We start from the raw sequence: 20,298 nt of genomic DNA on the forward strand, positions 1-20,298 counted from the left end.
CAAAAAAAAAAAAAAAACACACACACACACAGAAATTAGCTGGGCATGGTGGCATGAGCCTGGAGTCCCAGCTACTTGGGAGGCAGAGGCAGGAGAATTACCTGAACCCAGGAGGCAGAGGTTATAGTGAGCCAAGATGGCACCATTGCACTTCAGCCTGGGGGACAGAGAGAGACTCCATCTCATTAACAACAACAAAAGTGTATTCAATTACATGATTTATTGATTTAATTCAAAGATCTATTGGCTGTACTCAAGGCCTAAATACTCAAATAACCTACTAGATGTCTCCACACACTACGCCTTTCATTCATTAATTACGTATTTATTGAGTACCTACTAGGTCCAGACACTGGGCTAGACACAAGGCTACAGAGTAGAAAAAAACAAAGCTTTAATTTCATTACTTAAATTACATGTCCCAAACTGAACCTTTCATCTTTCCCTCCAAACCTGCTCCCCTTGATACATTTTCTAATTGGCATTATTGCCCATCAGGCACTCAATCCAAAAACCTGGAAGTCACACTTCTCACTAGTTCCCAACTCTTCTACCTTCAACATCTATTCTTTCTGGTCATTTCTCATGTTCATTGCCACCACTGGACTCCAGATGCTCTTCACCTGGCTGGCAGCAACGGCTTAGTTTCCTACATTTGCTCTCAACCCTCTGTAATCAAGCCAATTAAAAGGACGGATGGTATCTCTTGCTTAATATCTTTCAATGACTACATGGAGCTTTCAGATTAAGATTCAAACTCCATGTTACTATATGACCCATGCCTCCTCTTCTAGCCTCACCTAGCCCACTATCCTTTAACCATGCTCAATTATTTACTGTTCTCCAAACGCATCAATGCTCCTTCATTTTCCCTTTTGCATAAACTTCTTTCTCAGCCTCAGAGGGTCTTCTCTTTCTCTGCCACTTCTTGCTCCAACTTCCCCTTCAAAATGAAGCTGAAGTGTTATTTATCCCTGGAAGAACCTTCCTTGTGCGGAGGTCCCCCTATGTGATTTTAACTGTTTCCCATCCCACCCTGTCCATGCTTCCAGTATAGCATGATGTGAGAACTTTTCACACGTCTCTCTCTAAGCTCACTGAAAGGACTGTGTCTCACCTATTAATTTGCAGCACTAGCACAGTAACTGGTGGTGTTGAATGACTAAATATACAGCAATATGAAGTTATTTCTCTTTACAAATTAATTTTTTTCCTAAAATGTAAGCCAAATTCTAGCAACTGAAAACAGTTTATATTTACTAAGGGAGACCTTCACCCTAACAAACTCACCTGTGTTACTAAATAAAATAAAATAAGATTTACTAAGAAAACGAGTTGCTTTAAGAAAAGTTAGTAGTCGGTGCCTCGAAAGGTAAATAACCCCCTCAACTTTAGCTCTTCTCTAAGACTAGTAGCTCTTAAGGCAAGTTTATCTATGTATTTCTCCGGCAGCCCAACCCAGCATGCTGAAAATTCTAAAATGACTTCAATACCTTTTAAAGATTAAGTATGTGTACTTACCACATCTTTAAGTACTTGTGTCACTGTTGCATTTGCATTTCCCCCTTTAATCAGCATGGCATTTTTAATATTTTCATTGAGTTTCGGTTCTCTCTTCTCAAGGAATCTCTTGGCTCTTTTCGTTTTGGGCTTTCTGTTTAGAAATGCACAATTCATAATTATTTAAACATTTTCCTCACATTGCAAAGTCATGACTTAATGAATATCCAAATTCTTAAAAACTGAGACTTTTTTATTTTTTAACTGAGACATTAACATATTTGTCATTTAGGATTCCACCCTTAAACAAAATCTCTTTTTTTTTTTTTTTTTCTTTTTCTTTTCAGACAGAGTCTCATTCTATTGTCCAGGCTGGAGAGCGATGGCACAATCTCGGTTCACTGCAACCTCCACCTCCTGGGTTCAAGCAATTCTCCTGCCTCAGCCTCCCAAGTAGCTGTGATTACAGGCACATACCACCATACCCAGGTAATTTTTGTAGTTTTAGTAGAGACAGGGTTTCGCCATGTTGGCCAGGCTGGTCTCAAACTACTGACCTCACGTGATCCACTTGCCTGAGCCTCCCAAAGTGCTGGAATTACAGGCATGAGCCACAATGCCAGGCCAAAATCTCACTTTTTTGGGAGATATTAGTAAAAGATATGTCATTATTACTGTTAAATAAGTGTTTTGTTAGTTTAAAAAAAAAAAAAAGCTTTCATTTTTCTATTCCCATTCTTTTATTACTGCTCTTTTTCAAATCCTTTTTAAGTAAAAAATAAAGGGCTCAAGTAAATACTGTCGCTTTTTTTACTCTTCTTTCTTCTTCAAACTAACTGCATCCTGTACCCTAATACAAAGAATTGAGCATCAACTGCTGATCAACCTGTGGGCATTTACTAAACGTAAGACTAATGACCGCTTAGCCTTCTTTTAGGTTTAAGACCACAATGCCTGCCAGGAAGTATACACCGGTTACACTCCAACATCATGGCTAAGAATGTCAACATTGCCAACAATAGGGAATAATAAGGTTGATGTTTACATGGAGTCACTCTATTAAGGCTTAATCTTCACCACAATCCTAAGAGTTAAAATTCTTATCTTCACTTTACAGATGAAGCAACTGAACAGACAGGTAATGTGCCCAAGATCACACAGCAAGTAAACAGGCCAATCTTTAAAAGGAGCTAGGGGTGGGTGGCGGCTCACAGCCTGTAACCCAAACACTTTAGGAGGCCAAGGTGGGCAGATCACTTGAGCCCATAAATTCGAGACCAGCCTGGGCAACATCACAAAACCCTGTTTCTACAAAAAATACCATAACTAGTGAGCTACTTGGCAGGCTGAGGTAGGAAGATTGCTTGATTCCAGGGAGGCCAAGGCTGAAGTAAACTGTGATTAGGCCACTGCACTCCAGCCTGGGTGACAGAGAGATGCCCTGTTTCAAAAATTAAAAAAAAAAAAAAAAAGCTAGATTTAAAAATTCATCTAGACCAATTACCCTGTAAAATATGACGGAAAAATAAATTCATTATTCTGTCTTTATGATGTGACAGTAGCAGTGGCATGTTTTTATACACTTCTGTTCAAAAAAATGGGCTTCACCTCTGCTTCCTCTACAATGAGCACCTTGCTTTTTAGATAGTCTCTGCCATCTACTCGAAGAATTCCTCCTCTCAAATAATTATGACCCTCCCTCGTCCAGTCCCATGAACACTTTGGGAAGAAAAAGAGAAAATACACACACTTTAGCTTCCCATGTAGATTCTAAAAATCCTCCTCCAGATATAATGTCACATATAAAGTTTCTAATCATTTACTGGTTGATAAAAAGATACAAACTATTTCTATCTTTTGTATCTCATTTAACAGCAACAAATGCAAATAGCAATTAACATTCTATAAGCTGTCTAGCCCCCAATTAAAGTGTAAACTAGTCCCAATACCTAGTAAACTAGTTTTCTTTCTCTGAATGAATGGCTGCAATTGCCGTTTTGGATATATGTTGACCTAGGTATATAGCAAGAAAACCACAGCAAATAACAACAGGGCTGTTTAGCACAATAAATATTCTTGAACAAATTAAAACAGGTATCATTCAAGGATAACTCAAGAGAAGTGTACAAGGTTGGAAGGAAAAGAAGAAAACCAATGAACAGTTCTACGTGCTGCAGCAAAAGCACTACATACAATCTCGAAACTAACCCTCACAGCTCTATGATGTATGACTATGATGAAGGCTCTTTTACAGAGTAAACTGAAATTTGGAGATATTTAATGACTCAAAGTCACAGAGCTTTAAATGGACGCGCTGACTGTCACCCAGATCTGTTGGATTCCGAGGGCTGCGCTTTTAACCCCTTACTCTACCATCTGTCTCACACTTCGGAAGCCAGACATTTCTCAACTGGCTAGGATAAAAGCGGCCAACGCTTCTATCCCACCTCCCATCCCGCGGCCCCCACTTGAAAGCTTCCCCAGTTTCCTGGCAAGCAGGTCGCGCTGAGGAAGACCCTGGCTGGTGATCGATTGAACCCCAACCAGGCAAGAAGAGGGGTGACCAGGAAGAGTGAGTGGCTGAGGCAATACCACCACATCACGGGACCCTTTTACCCCAACGTTCCCCGGGGCGGAGACCCAGCGCACTTACACTACCCTATCCAGAGCGTCCATCGCTACCGCTACCGGCGACTCTTAACTGGGTGAATGCACGTGTCCCTGGCGATTACGCGCGCCGGAGCAGACGGAACCGGAAGCTGCGCGTGACGCCACTTCCAGGGACGGCCGCGCCGAGGGCGCCTAGAGGCGCTGGCGGCCATCTTGATTGGAAACGTGCCGGGTTTCCCTGGTTACGGATATTTGCCCCGGCTCTTTTCCGGGAATTACAGGTGCGAGGTAATACTTTTAAGTAACACTGGCCGAACGTGGTGGCTCACGCCTGTAATCCCAGGATTTTGGGAGGCTGAGGCGGGCGGATGACCTGAGGCCAGGAGTTCGAAACCAGCCTTGCCAACATGGCGAAACCGCATCTCTACTAAAAATACAAACATTAGCGGGGCGTGGTGGCGGGCGCCTGTAATCCCAGCTACTCGGGAGGCTGAGGCAGGAAGAATTGATTGAACTGACATGGCGGAGGTTGTAGTGAGCCGAGATCACGCCACTGCACTCCAGCCTGGGCGACGGAGCGAGACTCCGTGTCAAAAAAAAAAAAAAAAAGTTACATAGACTCTCGCAGTTTCATGTGCACGCTAGTGTGTATACCTGGAATCAGGTACATGTATTCAGAAACTAGATTTTATTCATCAGGAACTCCGAGGGCGTTAGAAAGATTGATTGCATGGTAGGTACTCACATAATTACTAAAAACATTAATGTGAAATGGGCACTGTTGACGACTGTGTGATCAGTGTAACAGTTGCTTAGTACATAAAACATGCGCCTAAAATATACTGCTTTCTTCTGTGGTTGCTTTGAATAAAAAACAAAATAAAAAAAATATACTGCTGATCGTGATTTTTCTTCAATTTTTAAGTTACCATATAATTCACATACCATAAAATTTACCCCTTTAAAGTATACAATTCAGTGGTTTTGGGTGTATTCAGAGATGTGCAAACATCAGCACTAATTCCGGAACATTTAATCACCTCAAAAAGAACTCCCGACACACACACACACACACACACACACACACACACTTACTTCAGTGGTTTTTGGTGTTCACAGAGATGTGCAAACATCACCACTAATTCTGGAACATTTAATCACCTCAAAAAGAAACCACCTACACACACACACAGGTCCACATCCCACTGTCCCCTCCTGGCAGCCCTTGGCAACCAATAATCTACTTTATGTTCAATGGATTTGCCTATTCTGAACATATATAAATGGATTCGTGCAATGTATGGCGTTTTGTGTCTGACTTCTTTCACTTACTGTTTTTAAGGTTCATACATCTTGTGGCATGGATCAGTAATTCCATTTTGTTAGGAATGAATAATATTCCTTTGTATGGATATACATTTCGTTTACCCATTCATCAACTTAGGTACTTTTTCTTTAAGACATAGTCTTGTTCTGTCGTCCAGGCTGAAGTGCAGTGGTGTGATCTGGGCTCACTACACCCTCAACACCTCCTAGGTTCAAGCAATTCTTGTGCCTAAACCTCCCAAGTAGCTGGGATTACAGGTGTGTACCACCACACCTGGCTAATAGTCATATTTTTTAGTAGAGACAGGGTTTCACCATGTTTGCCAGGCTGGTCTTGAACTCCTGAGCTCAGGCAGTCCACCCGCCTTGGCCTCCCAAAGTGCTAGGATTACAGGTGTGAACCATCATGCCCAGCCAACTTATGTACATTTGAGTGATTCACATTTTTTGGCTACTATGGATTTTGCTGCTTTGTTTTTTTGTTTTGTTTTGCTTTGTTTTGTTTCTGAGACAGTCTCACTCTGTCACACAGACTGAAGTGCAGTAGCACATCTCAGCTCACTGTAACCTCCACCTCCCGGGTTCAAGCAATTCTAGTGTCTCAGCCTCCAGAGTAGCTGGGACCACAAGCCCATGCCACCACACCTGGCTAACTGCTTTGAATATTGGTGTACAAGTTTTTGTGTGGACATGTTTTCAATTCTCTAGGAGCAAAATTTCGGGGTCATATGCCAACTCTTTTTATTATTATTTTTTTTTGACGGAGTTTTTTGCTCTTGTTGCCCAGGCTGGAGTGCAACTACGTGATCTCGACTCACTGCAACCTCCACCTTCAGGGTTCAAACGATTCTCCTGCCTCAGCCTCCCAAGTAGCAGGGATTACAGGCATGTGCCACCACGCCTGGCTAATTTTTTATCTTTAGTCGAGACTGGGTTGCTGGGATTATAGGCCTGAGCCACTGTGCCCAGCCTGCTAACTCTTAAGTGTAATGTTTTCAGGCACTGCTAAACTGTTTTCCAAAGCACCTGTACCACTTACATTCCCATGAGCAATCGAAAAGCGTTTGGTATTAATTTCCTATTTCTGTAGTAACAAATTACCACAAATTTATTTATTTTTTTTATTTTTTATTTATTGACACGGTCTTTCCCTGTAGTACAGTGGTGTGGTGTGATCTCGGCTCACTGCAATCTCCACCTCCTAGGCTCAAGCAATCTTCCTGCCTCAGCCTCTTAAGTAGCTGGGACTACAGGGACATACCACCCGTCGAGCTCATTTTGTGTTTTTATAGAGACACGGTTTTGCCATGCCACTCAGGTTGGTCTCAAACTCCTGGATTCAAGTGATCCACCCATCTTGGCCTCCCAAAGTGTTGGGATTACAAGCATGAGCTGCAGCGCCCAGCTAAGGGCTCATTTTTAATCATAAACAATACTGCCTAATATTATAGCTGACATTCCATTATTACCTTGCCTAGTAGGTTTCCAGAGAAACAGTGCTGAAAGGCAAACTCGAGGTCATTGCACCAGGGAGAAAGAAAAAGGGTTTTATTAACCCTTTACTCATAGCAGTCCAGGGTAATCTCACATATCAGGATCCAGTCTTCTCTACTGCTGCTCTGCCATTCATGGCTTCTGCTTCCAAGGTTACTTTGAAGTCTAAGAATCCTGCTGGAGCTCTAGCTACCACATCTATGTTTCAGCAGGAACAGATAAGCCCACCTGCTTCCTCTTAAGCCTTTAAGTTTAAGGAAACTTCCCAGAAGCACCACTCAGCACTTGCTTTTTTCTGCCTCTTTTTTCCCCACAACTCAGCATTTCTTATTCCATGTCAATGCCAGAACTTAGTCATATGACCACATGTATCTGCAAGGAAAGCTAATCACATTGCTAACCTGAGTAAATTCTGGGATTCTGACACAAAGCCAAAAAGGGAGAACAGATAATTGCGTCAGGCAATTAGCATTCTCTCCTAAACATACATATGGGGGGAACAATAAGCACTTTATTAAAAGCTGATACTTAAAAAAAAGTCTCATAAATTAGCTGGGTATGGTCACATGTGCCTGTAATCCCAGCTACTTGGGAGACTGTGGCATAAGAATCACTTGAACCTGGGAGGTGGAGGTTGCAGTGAGCTGAGATAGTGCCACTGCACTCCAGCCTGGACAACAAGAGTGAAAATAAGAAAATTAAAAAGTCATATAGAAATTGGGAAGATACAATATATCTGCTTATGATTTGAAAATGCTTTTAGCTGGGCACAGTGGCTCACGCCTGTAATCCCAGTACTTTGGGAGGCTGAGGTGAGCAGATTACCTGAGGTCAGCAGATTACCTAAGGTCAGGAGTTCAAGACCAGCCTCACCAACATGCAGTAACCCCATCTCTACTAAAAATACAAAATTAGCCAGGCATAGGCATGCATGCCTGTAATCCCAGCTACTCAGGAGGCTGAGGCAGAATTGCTTGAACCCAGGAGGTGGAGGTTGCAGCGAGCCGAGATTGCACCATTGCACCCCAAACATTGTACACCATTGTACTGCAAACAAAGCAAAACTCTGTCAAAAAAAAGAAAAGAAAGAAAGAAAATACTGCTTTTTATCTAGGTAAGTCATTTCCCAATACAAACTTTTTGAAGAAAAAAATTCTTTGGGGCAAGAATGCTGGCTCACACCTGTAATTACAGCACTTCGTCAAGGCAGGGGGATGACTTGAGCTCACAAGTCTAAGAGCAGCCTGGGCAACATGATGAAACCCCATCTCTACAAAAATACAAAAATAAGCTGGGCATGGTGGTTCATGCCTGTAGTCCCAGCTACTAGGGAGGCTGAGGTACAAAGATGGCTTAAGCCCAGGAGGCAGAGGTTGCAGTGAGCCCAGATTGTGCCACTGCACTACAGCATGGGTAATAGAGCCAGAGCTTGTTTCAAAAAAAAAATTGGGCCAGGAACAGTGGCTCACACCTTCTAATCCCAGCACCTCAGGAGGCTGAGGTGGGTAGATCGTGAGGTCAAGAGATCCAGACCATCCTGGCCAACATGGTGACACCCTGTCTCTACTAAAAATACAAAATTAGCTGGATGTGGTGGCATGCACCTGTAGTCTCAGCTACTCGGGAGGCTGAGGCAGGACAATTGCCTGAACCCAGGAGGCGGAGGTTGCAGTGAACTGAGATCGCACCACTGCACTCCAGCCTGGCAACAGAGCAAGACTCTCTCAAAAACAACAACAAAAAAATTCTTCATCCCAGAACATTAGCTCTCTAATCTATTAAAATAGTTAAATCACCCTGAAGAGCCAAAACTTCCAGAGAAAAAGAAAAAAAAAAAAAAGTAAAATAGTTAAATTATCAACTGTGAGATGTAATTAATGTCAGGTATGTCTTAACTTACTAGCAGTAGGTTAAACTATAGGAAATTCCTGTTTTTTGTAGTCAGAAACAATCAAATATTGGCAATTTACACAGCTCAACCTGTAAGAAAGTATCAAAGGGTATGAATAATTTACTTAAAAAATATAAACTAGCACAGATTTTGTTTACTGCCATAGTAAAATGACTAATACAGCTGAATTCCAATAATCTTTCTCAAATGGGAAAAGGGCGAAATTACATCTGGAATATTTGGAATTCTTCCTTTATCCTTAAGCACTTCAAAATTCTTTTTCTGTTCCTAGATTGTGGTAGACTAAAAATAGGCACCAAAGATTTCCATGCCCTAATCCCTAGTATTATGCCTGTATATGTTAAATGACCTAGCAAAAGAGACTTTGCAGATGGAATTAATGTTAGACTCCTTTGTCAGGGCGCAGTGGTTCACACCTGTAATCCCAGCACATTGAGAAGCCAAGACAGGAGAATCACTAAAGCCCAGGAGTTCAAGATTAGCCTGGGCAACCAAGTGAGACCCCATCTCTCAAAAGAAATTTTTTAAAAACAGCCAGGTGGCCAGGTGTGGTGGCTCATGCCTGTAATCCCACCACTTTGGGAGGCCAGGACGAGCAGATCACCTGAGGTGGGGAGTTTGAGACCAGCCTGACCAACATGGAGAAACCTTGACTCTACTAAAAATACAAAATTAGCCGGGCATGGTGGCACATGCCTATAATCCCAGCTATTCGAACCCAGGAGGCAGAGGTTGCGGTGAGCCGAGATTGTACCACTGCACTCCAGCCTAGGCAACAGCAGCAAAACTTTGTCTCAAAAAAACCCAGCCAGGCATGGTGGTGCATGCCTGTAGTCCCACCTACTTAGGAGGCTGAGATGGAAGGATTGCTTGAGCCTGTGAGTTCAAGGCTGCAGTAAACTATGGTCACGCCACTGCACTCCAGCCTGGGTGATAGAGTGAGACCCTATATCAAAAAGAAAAAATTACAGACTGTAAAATAGGGAGATTATCCAAGAGGGTCCAGAGTAATCAAATAGATGTTTAACAGTAAATATAGAAGACAGAAGGGTTAAGCCAGAGAGAGGGATGATGGAAGAAGTAACAGGAATGATTCAAAATGGAAGAGGGACTTTACCCACTATTTTAGGCTCTGAAGAAAAGGGGACCATGAGCCAGGGAATGAAGTCAGCCTTCAGAAGCTAGAAATGACCCTCAGCTAACAGACAGCAAGAAAAGGAGACTTCGATCCTTCAACTGCAAAGAAGGATCTGCCAACAACTAAATAAACAAGGAAATGAATTTGCCCCCTGCCCCAAAACTTTCATAAAGGAAGGCATTTCTGCCAGCACCCTGAATTTAGCCCAGGTAAGAATCATGTCACCCCTCTGACCTACAAAACTGTAAGATGATACATTTGTGTTGTCACTGAGTTTATAGTAGTATTTGTAACAACCTCAAAGGAAAACTTATATACTTACCTTAAAACGTTGAATTTAAAGGACTCAGAAGGGTCCCTAAAGTCATTTAAAAATATTTCATTTTGCTGGGCATGGTGGCTCCCGCCTATAATTCCAGCAGTTTGAGAGGCCAAGGTGGACAGATCACTGGAGGTCAGGAATTCAAGACCAGCCTGACCAACATGGAGAAAGCCCATCTCCTTCTCTACAGAAAATACAAAATTAACTGGATGTGGTGGTGCATGTCTGTAATCCCAGCCACTCAGGAGGCTGAAGCAGGAGAATCACTTGAACCTGGGAGGCAGAGGTTGTAGTGACCCGAGATCGCACCATTGCACTCCAGCCTGGTGACAGAGTGAGACTCTGTCTCTCAAAAAAAAAAAATTTTTTTTTGTAGAAAGAGTGCCTCCCTATGTTACCCAGGTGGGTCTCAAACTCCTAGGCTCAAGTGATCCTCCCACCTTGGCCCCCCAAAGTGCTGAGATTATAGGTGTGAGCCACTGCACCTGGCCTAAACTGTATTTTAAAAATCCAGTTCATGTCTGGTCCCAAATGGTTCTGGTAAAATAAGTTGTGTTATGACTGGATATGTGTGTATAGCCAATAAAATGCAATAAAATATTAAAAGACTGAAAGCTACACAGCAATTATTTTTATGTAAGAATTCTAAAAAGTACTTGACAAGTTATTAGCAGAAACATTTCATCTAGGACTGATTTCTACGGCAGCATTTGAGTTTCCATAAAAATAGAACCTTCTGTCTCAGAAGGTATATCAATAAGAGTACCAGAATCTTCTATTTCCAAGTGCAGTGGTTTCTCCTGCTCACAACTCAGGTTTGAATTGTCTTTCATTTGAATCTCTTCCTCTTCCGATTCCAAAGGTTTATCTGGGGCTGAAGCTACCACATCTTCGTCATCATTTTCATGTAGAAAGCTACAGATCATGTTGGGTCGGTAGGAGAAATCATTATCCTTTATTTGCAGCCATTCCACCCCACCTAATTTGGAGGGGTGAGGAATAAACCAAAAAAGACACATAAAAAAATGTTAGTAAAGTATATTCTTCTTTAATTTAAATTTCTTTTTTTTTTTTTTTTTTTGAGACGGAGTTTCGCTCTTGTTACCCAGGCTGGAGTGCAATGGCGCGATCTTGGCTCACTGCAACCTCTGCCTCCTGGGTTCAGGCAATTCTCCTGCCTCAGCCTCCTGAGTAGCCAGGACTACAGGCACACGCCACCATGCCCAGCTAATTTTTTGTATTTTTAGTAGAGACGGGGTTTCACCATGTTGACCAGGATGGTCTCGATCTCTTGACTTCATGATCCACCCGCCTCAGCCTCCCAAAGTGCTGGGATTACAGGCGTGAGCCACCGCGCCCGGCCTTTAATTTAAATTTCTGTCCTATGAATACATGTCAAACTGAAAGCCCAACATACACCAAGGAAAATGGTATCTGTAACCACTGATAAAATATAATTTCCATCTTATCTGGAGACCTTGGAATGCCTATTGGGTGGGTACCAAAGTTACCAACTTCAATGACTATTCCATGCCTTTTTCCAGAGTTCAGTTCTCAGCTCATTCTGTGAAACAATTTGAGCACTTTCTGCCATCTCATGCATTTAAGGAAACTTACTACTTCCTTACAACTTTTTTTTTTTTTTAAGACAGAGTCTTGCTCTGTTGCCCAGGCTGGAATGCAGTGGCACAATCTCAGCTCACTGCAACCTCCGCCTCCTGGGTCCAAGCAATTCTCCCACCACAGCCTCCCAAGCAGCTGGGATTATAGGTGCCTGCCATCACACCTGGCTAATTTTTTGTATTTTTGTAGAGACAGGGTCTCACCATGTTGGCCAGGCTGGTCTGGAACTCCTGACCTCAAGTGATTTGCCCGCCTTGGCCTCCCAAAGTGCTGGGATTACAGGTGAGAGCCACTGTGCCCAAAAGTCAAGACTATGACTTTTTGTTGTTGTTGCTGTTGTTGAGACAGAGATTTTTGCTCTTGTCGTCCAGGCCGGAGTGCAATGGTATGATCTCGGTTCACTGCAACCTCTATCTCCTGGCTTCAAGCAATTCTCATTCCTCAGCCTCCCAAGTAGCTGGGATTACAGGTGCCCACCACCATGCCCTGCTAATTTTTTGTATTTTTTATTAGAGACATGGTTTCACCATGTTGGTCAGGCTAGTCTTGAACTCCTGACCCCAGGTGATCCACCCATCTCGGCCTCCAAAAGTGCTGGGATTACAGGCATGAGCCACCGCGCCTGGCCAAGACTGTGGCCAAGAACTTCTAAGGCTAGTTCATAAAAGACATTGTGGCTTCTACCTTGTTTTCCTAGAATACTTTATCTCATAGAAGCCAGCTGCCATATCAGGAGGACATTCAAACAGTCCTGTGAGGAGGACAACAGTCCTACGAGGAGGAACTGAGGCCACCTGCCAGCAACCAAAACAAATTTATAAGCCATATGAATAAGCCATTTTATAATCAGATTTCCAGCATTACTCAAGCCTTCTGATGACTGCAGCCCAGATAACATTTTGACTGCAACTTCATCAGAGACCTAGAGCTAGAACTACCTACCTAAACTCTTCCGAAATTCCTGATTCAAAGAAACTGTAAGATACTGTTTTTTTGTTGTCATTTAAAGCTGTTACATTTAGGGCAATTGGTTATGCAGCAGTAGATAACTAATGCAGACTTGAATTGTTGGTTGCTCCTTTATTTGACTAAGCAAAACACCCAAACATTCCCAAAGATCTGTCAGATTTTTAAAAACTAGGAGGAGGAAACTCATAACTTCCTTTAATAAGAATATCTCAACAATACCTAAGCTTATGATACATGTCAGCTTTTCAAGTTTATTATAGAACCTAGTACTTCTTTCTTCCTACAATTATTACAAGGTTCCTAAAGGAGGGCAAAGTTTGGGGATACGCATGATAAGAACAAAGTATTATTATATAGTTGTATATAGGTCATGTAATTAATTTTATAAGATCAATGTACCTTCAAACGTTTATTCCCTGTTAAGCTATACTCATCATGAAAATCTTATTTACCAGAATTTCAAATATGTTGTTGCGCAGTGAACCTTTAAACCATCAAATGATTATTTGTTCAGCTCCACAAACATGGGTCTGTTTCAGGTGCAAAAAGCACTAGTCTAAAAGTCTTGAGTATGTGGTGACCAGCGAGTGAAGAATAAGTGGATGCAAATTAAGAACTAGACCCAGGCTGGACACAGTGGCTCACACCTGTAATTCCAGCACTTTGGGAGGCCGAGGCAGGTGGATCACCTAAGGTCAGGAGTTCGAGATCAGCCTGGTCAACATGGTGAAACCCCATGTCTATTAAAAAAAAAAAAAAAAAAAAGGGCCGGGCGCGGTGGCTCACGCCTGTAATCCCAGCACTTTGGGAGGCCGAGGCGGGTGGATCATGAGGTCAAGAGATTGAGGCCATCCTGGTCAACATGGTGAAGCCCCGTCTCTACTAAAAATACAAAAAATTAGCTGGGCATGGTGGCGCATGCCTGTAATCCCAGCTACTCGGGAGGCTGGGGCAGGAAAACTGCCTGAACGCAGGAGGCGGAGGTTGCAGTGAGCCAAGATTGCGCCATTGCACTCCAGCCTGGGTAACAGGAGGAAAACTCCGTCTAAAAAAAAAAAAAGAACTGAGAACTGGACTAAAAGTCGAGGTGCAGTGGCTCATGCCTGTAATCCCAACACTGTGGGAGGCTGAGGTGAAAGGATTGCTTGAGCCCAGGAGCTCAAGACCAGCTGGGCAACATAGTATTCTATTTTAAAAAAAAAGGCCAGGTGCAGTGGCTCACACTTTAGGAGGCCGAGGCAGGCAGATCATCTGAGGTTGGGAGTTTGAGACCAGCCTGACCAACATGGAGTAACCCTGTCTCTATTAAAAATACAAAATTAGCTGGGCATAGTGGTGCATGCCTGTAATCCCAGCTACTCGGAAGGCTGAGGCAGGACAATCGCTTCAACCCGGGAGGCAGAGGTTTTGGTGGGCCAAGATTGTGCCATTGCACTCCAGCCTGGGCAACAAGAGCAAAACTCCATCTCAAAAAAAACAAAAACAACAACAACAACAAAAAACAAAGAAATAGCCAGGCATGGTGGAACATGCCTGTGGTCCCAGCTACTGGGGAGGCCGAGGTGGGGGATGGGGGACAGAGGTCACATTGAGATGACATCAGGCCCCAACACTCCAGCCTGGGTAACAGGGTGAGACCCTGTCTCAAAAAAATAAAATAAAAAATTTTTAAAAAGAACTAGACTTAGGACTAACACAACTGTGGTCCTAGAGTATTTCCCACATTTAAAGCCAGCTTTTGGCTAGGGGCGGTGGCTCACGCCTGTAATCCTAACATTTTGGGAGGCCAAGGTGGGTGGATCATCTGAGGTCAGGAGTTCAAGACCAGCATAGCCAACATGGTGAAACCCTATCTCTAATAAAAATACAAAAATTAGCTAGGCGTAGTGGTGCATGCCTGTAATCTCAGCTACTCCAGAGGCTGAGGCAGGAGAATCACTTGCACCCAGAGTGGGAGGTTGCAGTGAGCTAAGATGGCTCCACTGTACTCCAGCCTGGGCAATACAGCAAGACTGTCCCAAAAAAAAAAAAAAAGCTTTTTCCAGCTGTGAGCCTGTTGGGGAAGGCTATTGCAGCTGCAAAAAGTTTCCAGGGGATTTCAACTTGGGAATTCAAAACTCTTGTGATCATATTCACTTCACTTACAAGGAAGATTTTCCCCCCACACGTCAGACAGGTAATACGCTGACATCATAACAAGGTTTGAGGGAGGCACAGCTTATACATGAGTGTAAACACATCATCACGCTTATGAACTACAAAAAGATACAACAAAATTTTTAATTAAAGAGGGGGAGGGGGAAGGAGGAGAGAGAGACAGCAGAAGAACCGCTGAATTCCCTAGGGCTTAGATATCAAGTTTCTCTGAAAACTCCTCAGTTCTTTCCAGTGCAAAGCAGACAAGGATTTCTATGTCCCCAGTGCCCTCAATTATATCTGAGTTCAACTGAATTTTAACTCTACGCTTGGTACTTTACATGGAGAACCCTCAATTTTAATATGTTAAACATAATTATGAGGCTAGCCACAGTGGCTCACACCTATAATACCAGCACTCTGTAGGCCGAGGTAGGTGGATCACCTGAGGTCAGGAGTTTGAGACCAGCCTGGCCAACACAGTGAAATCCCATCTCTACAAAAAAATATAAAATTATTGCAGATGCAGTTGCTGAAAAAAAAAAAAAAATAGCTGGGCATGATGGCGGGTGCCTGTAATCCCAGCTGCTCAGGAGGAGGTTGCGGTGAGCTGAGTGTGTCCCAGTGCATTCCAGCCTGGGCAACAGAGCAAGATTCTGTCTTAAAAAAAGAAAACATTATGTATAGTTATTACTACAAAGTACAAGGACTGTCCTGGCATCAATGTATCATTGTTAAAGACAATACTGGATCACCTATTTTCAGAGAATACGAAACTAACCTATGTTTTCTTCTCCTTCCTTCTTCTCCGTCAGCAGAGTTCTTGTCATGCTGAGCTTCTTCATGGTATGGCATTTATATTTTAGCACTGTTTTATTACTGCCTTCTGTATCAGCTAGAACAGAAATGAACTCCATTAGTATACTGCTTATGACATCAAATAAAATAATGATGAAGCCTTAATAATTCCAGGGAGTCAGACTAAACTGCTTCCTATCAAGATAGTGTAGTAAATTCAAGGTATAACTAATGCCACCTGCTCCAAGCACAGAAAAATGACAGATAAAATACATTAACAGAGACGGCACGGTGTCTCACACCTGTAATGCCAGCACTTTGGGAGGCTGAGGTAGCAGATCACCTGAGGTCGGGAATTCGAGACCAGCCTGACCAACATGGAAAAACCCCGTCACTACTAAAAATACAAAATTAGCTAGGTGTGGTGGCATATGCCTGTAATTCCAGCTACTCAGGAGGCCGAGGCTGGAGAATAGCTTGAACCTGGGAGACGGAGGTTGCAGTGAGCCAAGATTACACCACTGCACTCCAGCCTGGGCAACAAGAGCAAAATTCCATCTCAAAAAAAAAAACAAAATACATTAACAGTTGAAAGCACTACTGGATTCAAAAGTAACCAACATCTCCATGGGAAAGAAACACAGATTTATGAGTCAGATTAAACCCATAGGTCTAACAGGCTTCATCCCTGAAGTGGGAAATTGGGGCCAGGAATTGTACCCCATAGGGTATTGGGATCTAAAATTCTGCCACTCAAAATGAAGGACTAAAGTCAGACTTAATACTTGAAGCCAAAGTATGGAGTAGGGACATTCTCAATCATGAAAGGCTGAGAAAAAAAATTGCTGCCAACCTGCTGCCTGGAGTTGAAACTTTCAGAAAACTATATGCCTAGGCAAGAGGGAGGATGAGGCCCTTGTGCCAAGGATATGAAGCACCTACTTCCATACATTGCTACTATGAGTATAAACTGATAACACACTTTAGAAAGTAGGCTGCTCTGCCTATTAAGTAGCACTTTTTTTTATTCCTTGGCCAGGAGTGATGGCTCACACCTATAATCCCAGCACTTTGAAAGGCCGAGGTGGGTGAATTGCTTGAGGTCAGGAGTTTGGGACCAGCCTGGCCAACATGGTGAAACCCTGTCTCTACCAAAGATATAAAAATTAGCCAGGCATGGTGACAGGCACCTGTAATCACAGCTACTCGGGAGGCTGAGTCAGGAAAATTGCCTTAACTTGGGAGGCAGAGGTTGCAGTGAGCCAAAATTGTGTCACTGCACCCTAGCCTGGGCGACAGAGCGAGACTCCATCTCAAAAAAAGAAAAAAGATAAATTCAGGAGAGTGATCATCTCTGATGACAGAAGGAAAGAAATAAGTTTGGAAAGGGATACAGAAGGACTTCAAATATATCTGGAATGGGGTTTGTTTGTTTTTGAGACACAGTCTAGCTCTGTTGCCCAGGCTGGAGTACACTGGTGTGACCTTGGCTAACTGCAACCTCCACCTCCCAAGTTCAAGCAATTCCTATACGTCAGACTCCCAAATAACTAGGGCTACGGGCACACACCACAATACCCATCTAATTTTTGTATTTTTAGTAGAAATGGGGTTTTGCCATGTTGGCCAGGCTGGTCTTGAACTCCTGGCCTCAAGTGATCTGCCTGCCTCAGCCTCCCAAAGTGCTGGGATTACAGAATTGAGCTCACTCACCCAGCCTGGAATTTTTTTTTAACTATAATCTGAGTCAAGTTTGGCAAAATGGTAGGACATGCTATAGCTAGACAATGGATACATGAGATATTTAATGTTTATTGTGCTTAAGTATGATTGAAATAGTTCATATTAAAAAGGGCTGGGCTAGCAATCACTTACCATGTTCAACATTTTCTTCAAATATAACACAGGTCCCAAGAGTGTCTGCAGAAAAATATGAAGGCAAATTGTTGAGAAAAGCTACCATCTCTGAAAGGCCCATAACAGGAGTTCCACCTGACATCCTCCTACCTTCATACTCCCCAGCAAAGACACAACTGTCCACTTGCAGAATGGGCCTTTCAGTGTCAATGCCCTACAACAGAATAAAAGATCATTAAAAAAACATCATTAGAAAAAGGCTTCAACATTGTAACCTTGCTACCAAGGAAACTAATCTCCAAAACCGGGGAACCTCTAAAGCATCTTGTCCTACCAAGTACAGGATAAATTACAACTGCTCTGATCACAGCAGCTGCAACCTGAAGACTCCTTAATTCATACTAAAGTAACAAGGTCTATTTCAGTCAATATCCTCTTCAAGAGTAAGCTAAGAACAGAGGAAGTTTTGTCAACATTAGTGCAAAGAGTCTATCTAATCTATGTATCATCTATCTATTTTTTGAGACAGTGTCTTGCTCTGTTGCCCAGGCTGTAATGCAATGGCATGGTCATGGCTCACTGCAGCCTTGACCATGAGGGTTTGGGCAATCCTCCCACCTCAGCCTCCTAAGCAGCAGGGACCACATGCACATGCCACTATGCCCAGCTAATTCTTTATTATTATTGTAGAGAGGGGGTCTCGCTATGTCAGCCAGGCTGGTCTCCAACTCCTGGCTCAAGTGATCCTCCCACCTCGGCCTCCCAAAGTGCTGAGATGACAGGAATACACGTACTGTTCCACACCAAAATGTTACTCCTCCAAATCTTTAACTTTCTCTTCAGCCACACATTGAGACAGGCAAGCAAAGTGGACATTTTCTCCTATCTGCTCTCATTGTCCCCTCTGGACTTCTACATTATACTTAATTATATATGAATTCATTATACTTAGCGTACGGCTTATTCTTAGAGTTCACTGCTTTGTAAGGTGAAATAAATATATCAATACTTGTGGACAGGTATTTCACCATTCATTCTTGTTTTACATTTAAGAAACTCTGGAACAATCCCCCAAGTCTAGAAAACTCACCAAAATCTTACATTTGTTTTCACATTTTGAGAGAAAGTCTGAATCAATGATTCCTGATAGCTCCACCAGAACCAACTGCTCCTGGTGAAAGAAAGAGGGGTAAACATGGTAGCACGCGAGCGGGCAGGAGGAGGCAATTAGCAAAAGAAGCCAAAAATCCCACCTTTGTGAAAACCGGACCGTGTTTTCAACAAGAGGAAGCGACGCTACCTAAGGTAACTTCCCAGTACTTCCCATCCTAAGTACGGGGTGACGATTAGGGCTGAGGTCCCACGCTGCCCGGTTCCCCGCGCCCAGGAGCAAGAAGCCACTGAGGCGCGGCGGGGCCTCCCTCCCGCCGGCAGCGCCCGGACGCCCTTCCCCACACACAGCCGGCAAAGGCATCACCGCCACCGCGGTGCAGGCCTTCGGCGTAGCGCTTACTACCTCCTCGTCCTCCTCTTCTTCGTCCTCCAGACTCCGCTCGTCGACAGCCGCCATGGTCACTCGCCGCCTCGCCTCCCAGTCACTGGCCACGCCCGCCCGGGGCCGCCATCTTGAGTTCGGGCAGCAGCTCCTATGCGGAGCAGCTCTCTGGGTTCCTGCCGCTCTGCTCCTCGTCGCGCAAACCGCTCCTGCCCGGACCCGAGATGTCGGCTTCCGGCGGGCGGGCGGCTACGGGCGTCCGGGGCGGTGGTGCCCCAGCGGAGACCCGCCATGGCCGCTTCCCTGTTCGGTGCCTGAGAGCAAAGGCGGGAGTGGGCTGCCGTCGGCCGCGGAGGCCGCTCGGTCACGCAAGGGAGGACTTGCGACCTAGGGAGTCGCCGGGCTCCCGGCCCCGCTGGTGGGGAGGACTGGCAGGGCAGAGGGATCAAGGTGAAGGCAAGGAAACCATGGTTTCGGGGGATCATGGACAGAGAGACCTTGTGTTGACGCGAGTACATTTCTTGGAAAGGAATTCTTAATACTGTGTGAGCGCTAATCTTCTATTTAACGTCCCCCAAGCCAAGTTAAAGGCACATGCAGTTTAACAAGTAATGAGCGCCTGCAGAGTAAAAAGCAGTGCACCAGGAGCTGTGAAAAATAGAAAGGGGGCTTACATTTAAGGCCTGCAGGAGCGTAGGATCTGTTAGAGGTGTATAAATGAACCCAAGCAAGTGCTGTAAGACGTACAGTTTGTTACGGAAATACAGAGACCTGGGCAAGAGAAGTTTGAACAGAATTTTCTTAAAGTATCCCATAGATGTTTCTGATTATGAAAGGTCTTTGTACTTAACGATAGCGTGATCTAGTGGTTAAGATCATGAGCTCTGAATTTTAATACCTGTCAGGTTCTGCGGCATTATTAACAGCAAGGGTTTGGGCAGATCGGTTATTGTGAGGATTAAATGAGATAATACATGTAAAATAAATTTGGCCCGGTATTCAGCACATGGTAAGCATTTAAAGTGCATTTAGTTTGGGCGAATTGGCTCACGCCTGTAATCTCAGCCCTTTGGGAGGCCAAGGTGGGCAGATCACTAGGTCAAGGGTTCAAGACCAGC

The 20,298-nt window shown here is 43.8% G+C and overlaps 2 protein-coding genes and 1 non-coding gene across 7 annotated transcripts in view; all 3 read right to left on the reverse strand.

Moving 5' to 3' along the window:
• RPF2 (ribosome production factor 2 homolog) overlaps positions 1-4,264 on the reverse strand; it is a 44,758-nt gene extending 40,494 nt beyond the window's left edge. Inside the window, exons 1-2 of one of the 3 annotated variants that reach the window (XM_032275024.1) lie at positions 4,154-4,264; positions 1,522-1,654 (exon numbers count right to left, since the gene is read on the reverse strand). In XM_032275024.1, the coding sequence (XP_032130915.1) occupies positions 1,522-1,654; positions 4,154-4,176 (156 nt within the window). In that variant the 5' untranslated portion in view covers positions 4,177-4,264. Of the gene's footprint in view, positions 1-1,521; positions 1,655-3,108; positions 3,742-4,153 lie in introns of those variants that run through there. The other 2 variants (XM_032275026.1, XM_032275025.1) reach the window with 2 other exon arrangements.
• A 6,653-nt stretch (positions 4,265-10,917) lies between these two features.
• GTF3C6 (general transcription factor IIIC subunit 6) lies at positions 10,918-19,465 on the reverse strand. Of its 3 annotated transcripts, none has more exons than XM_032275027.1 (6): positions 19,202-19,465; positions 18,776-18,856; positions 17,836-17,899; positions 17,704-17,748; positions 15,812-15,925; positions 10,918-11,281 (listed from the first exon to the last, which is right to left on the reverse strand). In XM_032275027.1, the coding sequence occupies exons 1-6, from the start codon at positions 19,253-19,255 to the stop codon at positions 11,001-11,003; spliced, it is 639 nt and encodes a 212-aa protein (XP_032130918.1). In that variant the 5' UTR covers positions 19,256-19,465; the 3' UTR covers positions 10,918-11,000. The 3 variants fall into 3 exon arrangements, with proteins under 3 accessions (XP_032130918.1, XP_032130920.1, XP_032130919.1); XM_032275029.1 differs by having other exon boundaries at positions 18,776-18,858; positions 19,210-19,398; XM_032275028.1 differs by having other exon boundaries at positions 18,776-18,853; positions 19,202-19,398.
• On the reverse strand, positions 15,061-15,161 carry LOC116549841. The gene has a single exon (XR_004268117.1). It is a non-coding gene; the product is annotated as a small nucleolar RNA U13 (small nucleolar RNA).
• Positions 19,466-20,298: the final 833 nt, after the last annotated feature.

The sequence above is a fragment of the Sapajus apella genome, unplaced genomic scaffold (assembly GCF_009761245.1).
Source record: "Sapajus apella isolate SASKATOON/1434 unplaced genomic scaffold, GSC_monkey_1.0 scaffold6, whole genome shotgun sequence".
NCBI lineage: Eukaryota > Metazoa > Chordata > Mammalia > Primates > Cebidae > Sapajus > Sapajus apella.

Coding starts and splice junctions, on each gene's coding strand:
- GTF3C6 (XM_032275027.1), bottom strand. CDS start 19,255: ATGGCGGCTGTCGACGAGCGGAGTCTGGAGGACGAAGAAGAGGAGGAC. Junction 15,926..17,703: donor TGAAGAAAATGTTGAACATG/GTAAGTGATTGC, acceptor TTTCTGTTCTAG/CTGATACAGAAGGCAGTAAT. Junction 11,282..15,811: donor GGAAGGAGAAGAAAACATAG/GTTAGTTTCGTA, acceptor CCTCCAAATTAG/GTGGGGTGGAATGGCTGCAA.